Source organism: Pipra filicauda, unplaced genomic scaffold, assembly GCF_003945595.2.
Source record: "Pipra filicauda isolate LSUMZ 115617 unplaced genomic scaffold, ASM394559v2 scaffold499_size419610_pilon, whole genome shotgun sequence".
Lineage (NCBI taxonomy): Eukaryota > Metazoa > Chordata > Aves > Passeriformes > Pipridae > Pipra > Pipra filicauda.
Genome location: NW_024104641.1, coordinates 251,654 through 264,470, shown reverse-complemented (window position 1 = coordinate 264,470; position 12,817 = coordinate 251,654). Strand labels below are relative to the sequence as shown.

At 43.5% G+C, this 12,817-nt stretch overlaps 1 protein-coding gene across 1 annotated transcript in view; it reads left to right on the top strand.

The window, feature by feature from the left end:
- Positions 1-12,817, top strand: part of LOC113999430 (limbic system associated membrane protein) — a gene marked incomplete at its 5' end in the record, with an annotated part of 259,970 nt that overhangs the window by 143,733 nt on the left and 103,420 nt on the right. The window contains one exon of the mRNA XM_039386660.1: positions 2,055-2,180. Coding sequence (XP_039242594.1) covers positions 2,055-2,180 — 126 coding nt within the window. The remainder of the gene's footprint in view (positions 1-2,054; positions 2,181-12,817) is intronic.

Sequence of the window (12,817 nt, the reverse complement as noted above, 5' to 3'; positions counted from 1 at the left end):
GGAGTCTAAGCAGATGAAGCCAAAGCGGGTTTTAAATTTACAGGGAAATTATTTCTTGCCCTATTCACCCTTCTCTCAGCCTTTCCATGCCCTCTGACCAAGGTGTCAGCTGAAAGGAACCAGCCATTATATTCCTAACAGAATTTCAGCCTTGGATGCCCTTTTCTCCCTTGTCTGAAAAAGTGGCAAGCGAGATAGGACCATCTGGATACATGCTCCTCCCCTTGGGCATTTGGTAGGCGTGGTCAGATCTGTATTTGCTGAGTTTACTTGATCCTGCGTGAACCAAAATGTCTTGATGGCTTTGGGAAGAGGCAGGTTACACATGTCCTAACTGCAGCTCTGCTGCTGCCCTGTGGTGGCTTTTGCTGCTCTCTCCTCAACCTTGGCTGGCATTGCACGATTCTGCTAGGACTTCACACTGGCTTACAGCTCCATCTGGTAATGCTGATTGAGCTTAGTCCTTCTTGGTTTGCTGCACAGCTTTTTTTTCCTCATGCAAATCTTAACCCTTTGAGGTTATGATAATATTCCGAAATTGTGGTCTAGCCACTGGTTTTACTCCTGTGTTCTGCTTGCCTGTGTTTGCTGGTGACCCATGTGTCCCTATTGTGCTGGCCCTCAACTGATTCCTCACTGCCCTCTGCACTCTCACTTCTCCGCAGGTTATGGCAATCCTTCCTCAGTGTGCTTGGCTTAAATCCTTCCTTGCCGGTATGAGTGAAAGTGTCAGCAAGTACATGCCTGCCTCACTTCTTTTCGATAGGTCCTCTTTCTCCAAGGGAGTCCCATGGTCATAGATGCTAAAGTGTTTTCCATGGGTCTGGGGCCTACAGAGAGGGACTAGTGAGCTGTGGGTTGTAAACAATATTCCTATGAATCCAGCAACACAGCTGGAAGTAGTGAGTTGCTCTCTTCAGGCTTCATTTCCTTTTCCCCACCTAGCTTATAGGCTTTGCCTCAAAAGGACCATCAGGCACTCCTGCCAGGGAGGGGGAAGGGGAGGCTGTTGTCTGTTTACTCCGTGGTAAGCAAAGCAGAAAATGATGTTGTTTCATTCCTCGCTACACACAAATTTGGAAGCTGAAAATATATTTTAAAAAAAATTAGAAGATTCCTTTTTAGTCAAACTCCCTCACTACCTCTGCAGTTTGAAGCATGGAAGAAAGACATGGATATGAGAGAGGAGAGACTGCAACAGCTGACATACTCCACACCTGGATGTGTTCCGTTCCCTGCATGATCACTCTGGTCCTGTGACACAAACTCAGCTAGCTTGGAAGGTCTTTAGGGATCCTGAATGCCCAAGCAATGGCTGGTCTAGTGAATTTTAGAGACCCTACTGTGCTTTTGGTGCTGTGCTGTGTGAGGTGCAGTCATCCAGAAGCTACCTACTGCAGGTAGCCCATGGGGCATCTCTATTGGCTGAAAGATGTCACAGAAACCTTCCTGCTGTTGCCACTGTAGAAATTCCCATTAGCTATGGTGCACATCCTTGCTTCTCATGCCATTGCACAGCCTCTACAGGAAGAAGCTTATGGACTCTCTAGTTCAGTTCCCAGTGAGCATTTGGTTATGTGAACAGAAGAGCAGTGTGCTGGCTAGCAGCATGGGTCCTATCTGCCCATGGGAGGTAGCAGTAACTACTACACCCTCTGAGTCAGTGCCTTGAGGCCTTGCATTCTGTAGGACGATGTAGAACTCTGTCTGGGACTGTTTGGAGTGTAAAAATGAGCTGGGATAGTGCTTGGAGCCTCCTGGCTCCTTCCATGCAGCCTTGGGACAGGCAGGCACATTCTTAGAGGTTGTTTTATGAAGACCTCCTAACCTGTTCAAACACAAAGCATTGCAGTTACAGCAAAAGGCCATTTCAAACTGCAGAACTTGAAACAGCGGTACATACTGTTCTGGTGTGATTTCAGAAACCCAGGTAGTAATGAGGAGTGCAACCTGTGACAGGACTCTGCTTAATAGATAGGTAGTTTAATAAGCCAAAAAGGCTGCCCTCCATAATTCTTCATCTAACAACGTCCAACTTTCTTTTGTCTTCACAGTTCCACCAAAGATCTCCAATATCTCCTCAGACATCACCGTGAATGAGGGCAGCAACGTGACCCTGGTTTGCCTGGCAAATGGGCGTCCTGAACCTGTCATCACCTGGAGGCACCTCACCCCAACAGGTAAGAGATCCTACTGGACTTGACTGTGCTGATGATTTGTGAACTGTTCAGTAGTTTCCTTCTTTTCCAGCATCAAAAGAAAATTTCAGTAGCAATACAGGCAGCTGTAGAAAAGTGGCAAGAATCTTAAATGCACTTCATAACTTGTTTTGAGGTGTGATTTCCCAGGCACAATAAACAGGTTTTCCAAGTGAACAAATGAAATTACTTCAGTAGATGCTCTACAGAACTGGACCTGTAATTCTATTTAGCTTTGGTCTTCGCTGAGTTGTCCCAGTCTCTACTGCTGGTAATGCACAGCACAGTGGTGGAGACAAAATGCTCCTGGTGCCAGACCGAGGGGAAAGGATTTCTGTTGAGATACTACATAAAAGAGTTTGCTTCCTACTGATTTGCCTTAAAAGAGAGAGACAAACAGTGGCACAGATGATTTCATATTACGCTCCACTTTGGCAGACAGTTGTCTTGTGTCTTGTGAGGTGAGTAAAGAAGGCATTTGATCCTCAAGGTGAGTGAAGAGCAGGATGGAGACAGAATAAAGGAGAACTCATCATCTTTGTTCTGCTATCTAACTGTGCCTTCCATGCTCAAGGACATAACAAGCTTGGAAGGAGAATATCCTTTCAGTAGTCAGACTCTGTGGGGTTAGCAGCTTGGGTTGCAAGGAAACCTCACCCCCTGAAGATTTATCATTAGGATGAGAACAAGAGGTGGGTTTCTCTTCCTCTGTTTCATGTACTTTGGGGAGAGAACTCTTTAACTGATTTCTTTTGCTGTCAGATATTCTTTCATCTGAAATGCATGGGGAAAGCATTGATTAGCTCCATGTGAATGGTATCCTGTGATACTCCCATATATTGTAAAGGGTTAAAGAGGATTTGAGGTGGGCAGAGTACAAACATTCTGCATGTGCTACAGATAGTCAAGTATCTACTGCAGTTCAGCAGCCAGAAAAGAGGAGAGTGTTGCAGAAAGAAGGTCTGAGAGAGAAAGGTAGAATGACACGTTGGAAGAGAGCTTAATCCTAGGGCTGCATCCGGAACCCCTTGGATTTGGAACTTGTGGTTCAGGTTGGGGTTACTCAGATTTCCTGTCTTGTCCCTTCAGCCAGCCCAAAGTCCTTCTGACGTTTCATGCATATGAAAGGCAGATATGCAGTTTGTATTTCTGGCCCATTTCTTGCAATGTCAAAAGAAGGAAGATGGGGAAAGAATTCCAGGAAGAGGTGGAAGGAGCAGAGCTGATGAGAGGAACACTACTCCTCTGTGTTCCATCACTACCTGACTTTCCTCTTCTGCTTTTTTCAGCATTAAGCATGATGGTGCCATTTGCATTTATAGGAAAATGGATCCTATTTTTTTTCACCTTTAAATATGTATATAGAGCCTTCTACCTCTGTTATTTCTGTTCCTAAGTTTTATTTCAGATCAAATCTTTCATCTTACTTCTGCATCAGTCTTTCAATTCTCTATCTCTTTCTATATTCAAGTAGAAGATATTCCCTAGCTATTCTATGAGTACAGCCTAATATTGTCTGAGTTAAGGGTGTTCCAAGGATGCTAGCTTAAATCTTCATGAAAACTAAGACCTGGTACACATGAGATACATTGTTCAAAGCAGTAAGAAGATTCTTGTCCTGACTCATCACTTTGGCTGTTGGTGCTTTGTGATTTTTTTTTCAATTGTACCACCTACTCCATTATATCAGATACAGACTTCTTTTCTCCTTTTTATAAAAGTCTCCTCAGAACAAATCTTCATTTTGGCTATCCTGTCGGTGAGCAACAGAACTGGAGAACCCCATCCCCACTTTAACTCCAGAGTCAGATTGCCTGGATTTGTTGTTCAGTTTTCCAGCATGTCCCTTCACATTTTTTCTCCCATACTGTGTGTTTCAGAGCCTCCCTCAGCACCATCTCACTGACTTCCTTCCAACCTCTCCTCAGTCTTCCTCCCCACAGTGAAGCCTGCCAAGCACACCCTTTGTAATGAACTAGGGGTTACAGTGAAGGGCAGGCAGTCCTCAGTCTGTCACCTCACTGTCTCACTGATTGTTGTTCTCTCTCTTTTTCCCCACCTGAACCCATGTGCTATCTTTTACAGATACAGAGGAACTACTTTCAGGCAGACATCAGGTCTTTGAGCAGCATGTAGCCCAGTGAGACACTTGTCCCAAAATGGGAGAGTGAAGGCCTTCTTTAAAGTGTTTTCCTTGAGGTTGACAATTAATATAAATTCCATATCTATTCCAGAGCTACTGCAGTTGGAAACGCATCTTATCTTGGAATCTCCCTTTTCCAAAACTGCAAGGCATTTTGGCTCCATTTCTGCAAGTTTTGAAGACATCTGCTATGCATCAAAGAGCTATTTTAGATCATTGTAAAGGTTTTTTTAAAATATATCTCTCTCTGATTTTTTTCATGGTTAAACTCGTGACTGCAGAACTGGAAGACAGAGTGTTATTAAGCTTGTGTGGGAGATTTTGAATGGACAGGTAGTGAAATTAAACCCATATTGGGGGGCGAGAGGGCCAAATTACTTTCTCACTGTGCGCTCTCCTCAAGGAGTTCATTAGCGACTTTGTCCACTGTTTCTTTCATTCATTGACTTAGTCAATAGTGTTTGTTGGCTAATTACCCAAGTTAGGATCACAGAAATGATTTATTTCTTTTTGGCTGTGAAGTGGAAGATACAAATGCAAAGGGAAAGCAGTGCTTCTACTTATGCAGAGAAGGCAGGAATGCATGTTCATTTAAATTCTGTGATCATAGCCTACTCATCTGCCTATCTGGGAAGTTAAAAAAAAATTATTTATAAAATGCTATGTCCCTTCCTTTGCTGGTCCTTCAGTGAACAGTTGAACCAGGCATTTTTCTCATATCAATTATAAGTCCCCAAGCCCTGAAGCAGCCCCAGGAAAAAACCCTCACCTAAGCCTGTGAGATAGTAAAGTGTGACTGTAGCACTGACACCTGAGGAGGAAGGCAGGTAAAGAGAAAAAAACCTTAATAATTCCAATGGCAAATGACAATACAGATCAGCTTTAATTTGCTGAAAGTAGGAATGACATTCTTTGGAATGATGCAAGTCCTTGCTCTCCTCTTCCATTCCTCTTCAGATGATTGACTGATTGCATTTTGACAGAGCAGGTGGAGAGAGTCACGCAGACCCTTTCCTTTCTTATCTGACAGGCTACTGTTCTGTAGGACATTGGCAACCTGGTCTAAATAGTTGTGGATAATTTAATAGACATTGTCTGGGAGCACATACAACTTCATTAGTAACCACAGTGGTAGTGGATCAAAGGTTGGACTTGATGATCTCGGAGGTCCTTTCCAGCCTGGCTGATTCTATGATTTGATGATTCTATGATTAGCTCTTCAGCTCCAGACAGCAGAGCACTTTTCTGGGATTGCTGACCTGCAGCTTCCAGCAGGCCAACACATCCCTCCCTGCTCATAGTCTGATCCATTTCCTGTGATTCAGGACATAGTGCAGGCTTGTGAAGCCCGCCATGCCCTATGACTTTTGCCATCCCTGTTTGTGATGGTAATCCATGGCAAAGACTGTAGTAGTGCTCTGAACTGGATTTGTCAGGAAACTGGGATTTGTCCAGTTAGAGTGGGGATGAGTACTGATGATGTCCTTTACAAACTGTATGAGTTAGCAATTGTCAGCATTAGAAATTCTTCACTAGGGAATATGCTGTAGTCTCTCATCTCTTGAAAGGGATAAAACCCAGACTCTTTGTACAAATAGTGGGTGGTACCCTATTGTTTCAGTCTCCTTAATATTAAATCATAACCTGCCTGATCCATGGTTCACAAAGGCATAGATTATATTTTCCTCACGGAATACAATAACCTCAAATATCCAGTAGCTGTGCCACAGTCTGGACAAGGTCCAAGCACAGGACCATGTATCATTTATCACACTGACATGGTCTGTGCAGGCTACCCCAGGCAGCCTACCCATCTATGGCTAGGTATGTTAGCAGATGCTCTGTTTTCTTTGTACCATGCGCAAAGAGAAAAACTAACACAGCCAAGAAAAAGATCCAGTAAGGTAGATTAGACATGGCAGCCAGTGCCTGCTTTTGAGCTCATCTTAGTTTTACTTCATGTCTTTATTGACTTATTTTTATTCAGGATAATGTGACTTCTCCCTACCCATAAGATGCTGAGATCACAGTCCAGAGACTTTATAATTTGTCACTGCTCATCCCTCTGTCTTATTTAGAGCCATGCTAGATGCCTGGTTGACTGAAAAAAGAACTTTCTGGGGAAAGTAAAGATTCATGTATGTTCATATTCTTATCAATAAACTTCCTCTCAACGGAAGCCCTAAAGAGTGGCCTCTTGGGAATCGAGTTAGCAGCAATATGAACATGGAGAGTTGTTGCAAGGTCTTTACATTACCAGAGATCTCACTGCCAATCCTTTTGCTGTGTATGGGCAGACAAATGTAGAAGAAAAAGAAAAAGGCAGCTCCTGTCCTGAGGAGCTTGTACTCAAGCTCACAGGAGTAGACCCATTCACATTTCTGCTCTTCTACCACAAAGCATGTGGTTGAAACCTTCTTGAGGGCCTTGCTCAAGCGTGCTGTGCCAAGTGCCATGGTGTTGGGTATCCATGTTGATGACAAACTGACAGGCAGCGGCAGGGAGACAAAGCTATATTGATCAAAGTTGAACAATTGAGGCTTTTACTGATTGGGCTCAACCAGCTGAGGAGCAAGCAATTGCATTTTCCTAGAGAATGTGAAACCTGTATAAAACCACTAGGTACCTCATTCTTGATCCAACTTCCTTGGCTTCAGCCTGTCAAGGCTGCTTGATGGAGAAGAGAACAGTCTGGATTCTCCCAAATTCCACCTGACAGTCTAAAGATACCCACTTTGAGTCAGAAAAAGGAGCTTAGTTATTACAGTGGTAATCACAGCATAAGAACCAGTCTAGAGCAAAGCAGATAAGTATTGATTGCAACACCCAAGTTTCATGTCACAGCATAAAATGAAGGAGATGGGAAGGCTTGTCAAATATGCCACTCTGATTCTCCCTAGAGGGTGCTAGAAAAAAAAATTCTCATTGAGCCTTAGAGAATTTACCATAGCCTGGGAAGTTAAGAAGGGATAGAGAATACAGAAATGTGCCTGCATGCTCTGTGTAATTGAGATGGTATATGTATAAAATGTTTATAAACAGCTGTAGAACTCATTGCCATGGAAAGTTATTTAAAGATGAGAACTTGGCAAGACTCAAACAGCTTATGTATTCCTGAGGATAATGTGAACAAATCTGGATATTCTTGTTATTCACAATAAAAATATTGAAAAGGATGTTAAACTTCATGCTTTGGGGCTCAGAGATCAGGATAAGACCTAAAGTGAAAGAGGCAGATTATCTCACACCCCCTCTCACTTGTGTATCTTCCTTCAGTGCATGCCAGTCTCCTTGTAGAGCTGCATACTGAGTGCTGAAGGAAGCAGAGACAGAGCTTTCTGAAAGTATGAGATTTAAGAAGGCCATATCATTCACATTGGGCAACTTTGATCATTATGTCCTGTGTTTGCTTGCTTTTCATTGCTGTCTAAGTCCAAAGCCTTGCTACTTCGCTTTGAAGTAGCACAGGAAAAGCCAGTTTATGACCACAGAAAGTAACAAACAGAAAACCCTCAGCCAGAGTCACCACAAGTCAACCCTGGTAGTGATGAGTGGGAAGTGGATTTTCTGGTTATCTAAACTGTTTGGATTTTTCTCACTTCTCTGCTGCATTCGTAAAAACCTCAGTAAAACAGTTGTGGAGAGGAGTGTTGTTTTGGGAGACTAAGGGTGAGGTTTTTTGTTTGCATTTGGTGGTGGTTTTGTGGAGTTATTGTGCCAACTCTTCTCATGTCACAGCCTTCTCCCCACGTAACTGTCTCTGCCTCATCAGGAAGTTTAAGATTCAGAAGGTATTTGTTTGACCCTGCATTTTAGAATGTTGTGCAGGCAACTGATGAGTTTTTAACCAGGTCTCCTTTTCCTCCTTTTTTTTCTTGCATCCTCAAAATACTCTCTGGTAAAAATGTGGTCTCATCTTCCACAGAGACCTTTCATTTTGCCTCTTAAACACTCCTAGTTTGTTTTAGCACACTTTCTGAGATGTCTTTTTCTCTCTTGATCTAGTCTTCATCTTATCCCACATAAAAAAAAGGAAGAGGATACTGGCTCACAAAGAGCCTGGGAAACAAGCCAAAATTTCAACTTTTTCAAGTCTTCTCCAGAAGGCATCCAAAGTTGTTTCAACCTCTGTTTGCTTCCCACTTACACTTGCTTCACATTTCTTATATTTTTAGAAGTCTACTTTTCTTAGTGCCCACAATCCAGACTCCCCACCTCCTTCCTCACCTGTAACAAACTTAGGTTGAGAAGGTGCTCTTTCGTTTTGCTTTCTTCCTTCTACACCCAGAGACACATACACTGCATGGAGATCACTCCTGTTGTAGTAATGCCCCATTTGGTTACTGTGGTCTGTGATGCTGTTTCAGTACAATCACTGTTGATGTGTGAAACATACATCTTTTTAACAGCTTTGATTTCTCTCTCCTGTCCCAGGTCATAGAGGGAGAGCAAAGCCTCATGATTATTTTGTCGTTTCTGGGGAACAAGCAAATACAGCTGCTGTGTAGAGGAAATTTACTCTGCTGTTTCAGCAGTGGTTGGAGGGGAACATGTGGAGTGCTTGGCTGCTCCACCTCTGGCAAGATTTTCGGTGCTGTTGCTGGCAAGATGTGGCAGTTGTGTACCCAGTTAGTGGCCTTCCTGCCACATAATAATGTTGCTCTTTACAGCAAGTTGGAGTCTGGATAGAGTTACTTCCTTTTTTCCTTCTCCCAGATGGATACCAATTCTAGTCGGTCATGCTGGTAAAGTCTTTTCCATGGCATTTTAAAGGCTGAGCTGGATGGTGTCCATACGAAAACTTTCCTTCACCTACAGAAAAGCAGAATTTTTTCAGCTCATTGCATGCTGTAATACTGCTGTCTGTGCAGTGCTGTACAGTCTGCCCTCAAGATTAGTGCTGTATCTCTACCTTGAAGGTTAGTGCTTCTCAATGGGCTGTTTAGTAAGGTCATTCAGGAATAGCTAGTTACTTTCCCTCCTCTACCTCCATCAGCCAGTCTTGAAGGATCCCGGAGGGCTAGATGTGGGAGTGAAAACTGAGTACCCCAGAACATGAGAATTCAAAATCTTCCATAATTAATGATGACAGAAAAAGGAAGTGCCATACACTGCCACAAGTCAGATCTCAGCAGCAGGTTACTGAACCTTACCAATTCTCTGTCTTTACCACCATCACAAACCCAGTATCAGTACTTTTTTGTCCCGATTAGAATAAAAAGAGGAGAGATCTGCTAGGCCTGCCATTCTTAGCATTGTAGATGCAGTCTACCTTGCCCTCCTTCTCTGCCAGCCTTTCTTGTGCTCCAGACATGCCATTGAGCACTCTTGTGCTCAATAGTCCTATACCTATATAGTCAACTACAGCAAAACAGATTGTTATTGAGTGCAAGACACTGATGGGATGTGTGTGTGTTACTGTGTCTCCCTCTAGTGATCTGAACTCATGAGTCTGCTGTGGGTCTTCCATGCTTGGAGCTGCTCATTTGGTGATAGAGCTTCTCTGGGTTCACAGGGGTAAAGAGCAAACATTTTAGGACTGGATCCCATTTACTCTGCCATCTGGAGGTCATATTCCCCACTGGCAACTCCATATTTGCAGCTGTAGTTTGCATCTGAAAATTTAAATGTGCTTGTGACGATGCAGAGAAGGTTGAGTGTGAATTAAAGAGAGAAAAATTTCATAGCATGTTAAATTGAATACTTTCAATTCAAACATCCTTAAGAAAGTAGCCTTAAGAACAAAATGGGGAGGCTGCATTTTTTTTCCCTTGTAGCTGTAATCTATAAGTAGTTTTACTTTAGGCAAGCATATTTCTCACTTTCTCTTCACAGTAGGAGAGAGACAAACTAATAAAAGGAGAAAGTTAAAGTAGTAGCTTATAGCTGGTCCTTGTTTTTTTTTTTTTTTTTAATTTAAAGAAAGAGACTTCACCATTTTGTTATTATGCTGTTATGTGACTACAACTGCTCTCAATGGCTTCACTGACTTCAGTGTCTGGTGTATTCTACACTGGAGCCAGACCTACTGTCTTCTCTCTTCTGAGGACCCCAGTGAGCATGGAGGACAGAATCTTCTGCAGCACATGGGTCCTGCCAGGACACTGATGTCTGGAGGGAGTTTCCTGTACAGCCCCAAAGGCTTCACCCCTTCACCACCAAAGCATCTCTTGCACAATTATCTAACTGTCTCTTTCCTCTGCTTCCACCCCCTTACCAATCCCACTGATAAAGCTGCTCGGCTTCTATATTTCAGCTCTAGTGATAGCTGGAAAATAGTGAGAGAGAGAACAGAGGAGTGTAGGGAGAAGCAGGATTATTTGCAAGAATCTCCTGTATCCAGAGATAGACCTAGGGCAAAGAAAAAGCCAGCTTTAGGGGCAAGACATCCTGATCCTGCTTGCCATTACAACTACAGCAAGGTCAGAGGTCAGTCAGCCTCCTGTGGTGTGGAGCTTTTCTCCCAGGTCTGAATACAGCTGTAGTGAAAATGAGTCTCCCAGCTGAAGGCAGTGAGCTATTTTGGTAACATAAGGCTGCGATAGGCCCTGGTGAACACTTGTGTTCTGTTTTCTTCCTCAGCCTCCTTTCTGAGCATTTCAGAAATGTGTCTTCAGAACATCCCCCCCTTTCCCATCTGAAGAAAAACATGAGAGACCAAAAACATGATTCAGGGATTTTATTTTTTGGGGTGGAGGTGCATGTTCAAAAGCTTTGTTCTTATTTCTTTCTTATGATTCTTATTTTCTTTCTTATTTCTTCTTCAGATACTCTTTCTTTCTGAACAGCACCTGAAAAATATGACTCTTCTTATGTACTCTGCATTCTTTCATGCACTGGCTGAACAAATCATCCTTTCTCATAAACTCACAGTGAGTGCCCACCGCAGTGTTACTGCGGCACGGGAGCAAAGCAGGGGGGCTGGGAGGGATTGGTGAGTCCCAATCCAGGAAAGCAAGAGCTGCTCTCTGATGCAGCCTTTGAATTTCACACCCAGTTTGGAGTGACTTGAGCCGTTGTAAAGATAAGCATATCCTGCCAAAGTATCAGCACAAGCTGCAAGCAAGAAAAGTGTAATGGAGGTATTGATGACCTGGGAAAGACATCAATTATGAGAGATTTCAGTTGTTGTATCGACTGAGGGCTGTGGCAGATTGGAAGGGTCATGGAATGAGGACAGGACTGTATCTATGGCACACTTTAGAGCATACTCATAGAGCCCACACCTTGTTTCGTCTTGCATCCCAGGAAAGGCACCAGTGGGAGATGAGATGGCTGCAGTCTGGGGTAGGCAGAGGGAAGAGCAATGTGGCCTCCCAGGGGTTTCTTAGGCTCCTCATAAGAGTGCCTGGGGGTCACTGCCCTGTCGTACGTGTCTGGCTGAGAACTGCTGGCAAGATCATCTAATTACAAGCACTGTAATGGTCACCATATGTCATTACCACCATCCTTACCTGCTGTGCAGCCTGTACATTTGTAAAAGCTGCCCGAGCATGCAGGTGCACACTGCTGTATGCGTTATTTGTGAGCATTTTACTGTGTGCTCTTTGTATGTTGCCCAAGCTGGTGTCTGTCCATCCATTTTACTGCACAAAATGTGCAGCATTTTGATGTTTACCAGCCTTATCCACCAACCTCAAAGGCTTGCATTTTCCACCTTAAAGGTAGAACTGTGAAACATAGCAGTAAGCATGAAAAATGAGAGCAGAGTACCTGCCATCCTTTGGCTGTGTGGCATGGTTCTGTCCAAAGCCTGCCTGTACCTAAAGTATAGCTGCATGACAGGGACAGAGAATTAGTATTTTTGAAGTCAATCATGCTAGGAGACAAAACTTCAGAAGTTCCCTGAGCTGCAGAAGATCAGGTCAGGCTCCAAACTTTGTAACTCCAGCCTCTCGTGCTCACTTGTATCTATTGCATTTATCTCTGCTGTACTTGGGTATCTTCCAAGCAAATAAATAATTGGTTCCTGCTTCTATCTTTCCTTCTGCCCAAGGGACCTGAAGTTAATTTGTGCTGACTGTTAGGCTTTGGGTATGTGGTGGGTTGACCTTGGCTGGATGCAAGATGTCCACCAAGCCGCTCCATCACTCACCTCCTCAGCAGAATGGGGGGAGAAAATAAGATGGAAAAAGCTTGTGGGTCAAGATAAAGGCAGTTTAATAAAGCAAAAGCAAAGGCCACTCACAGAAGCAAAGGAAAACAAAATATTTATTTTCACTCTCTGCTTGCCACCAACAGGCAATATTCAGCCTCTTCCCAGGAAGCAGGGCTGTAGCACACGTATTGGTTTCTCCAGAAGACAAGCATCCTAATAAAGGAATGCCCCTACCCATTTCTCTTAGCTTTTATTGCTGAGCAAATGCCATATGGTATAGAATAATCCTTTGGTCAGTTTGGCTCAGTTGTCCTGGCTGTGTCCCCTTCCAAGATCTCACTTACCCTTAGCATACTGGTGAGGAGGAAATGTTGGCGA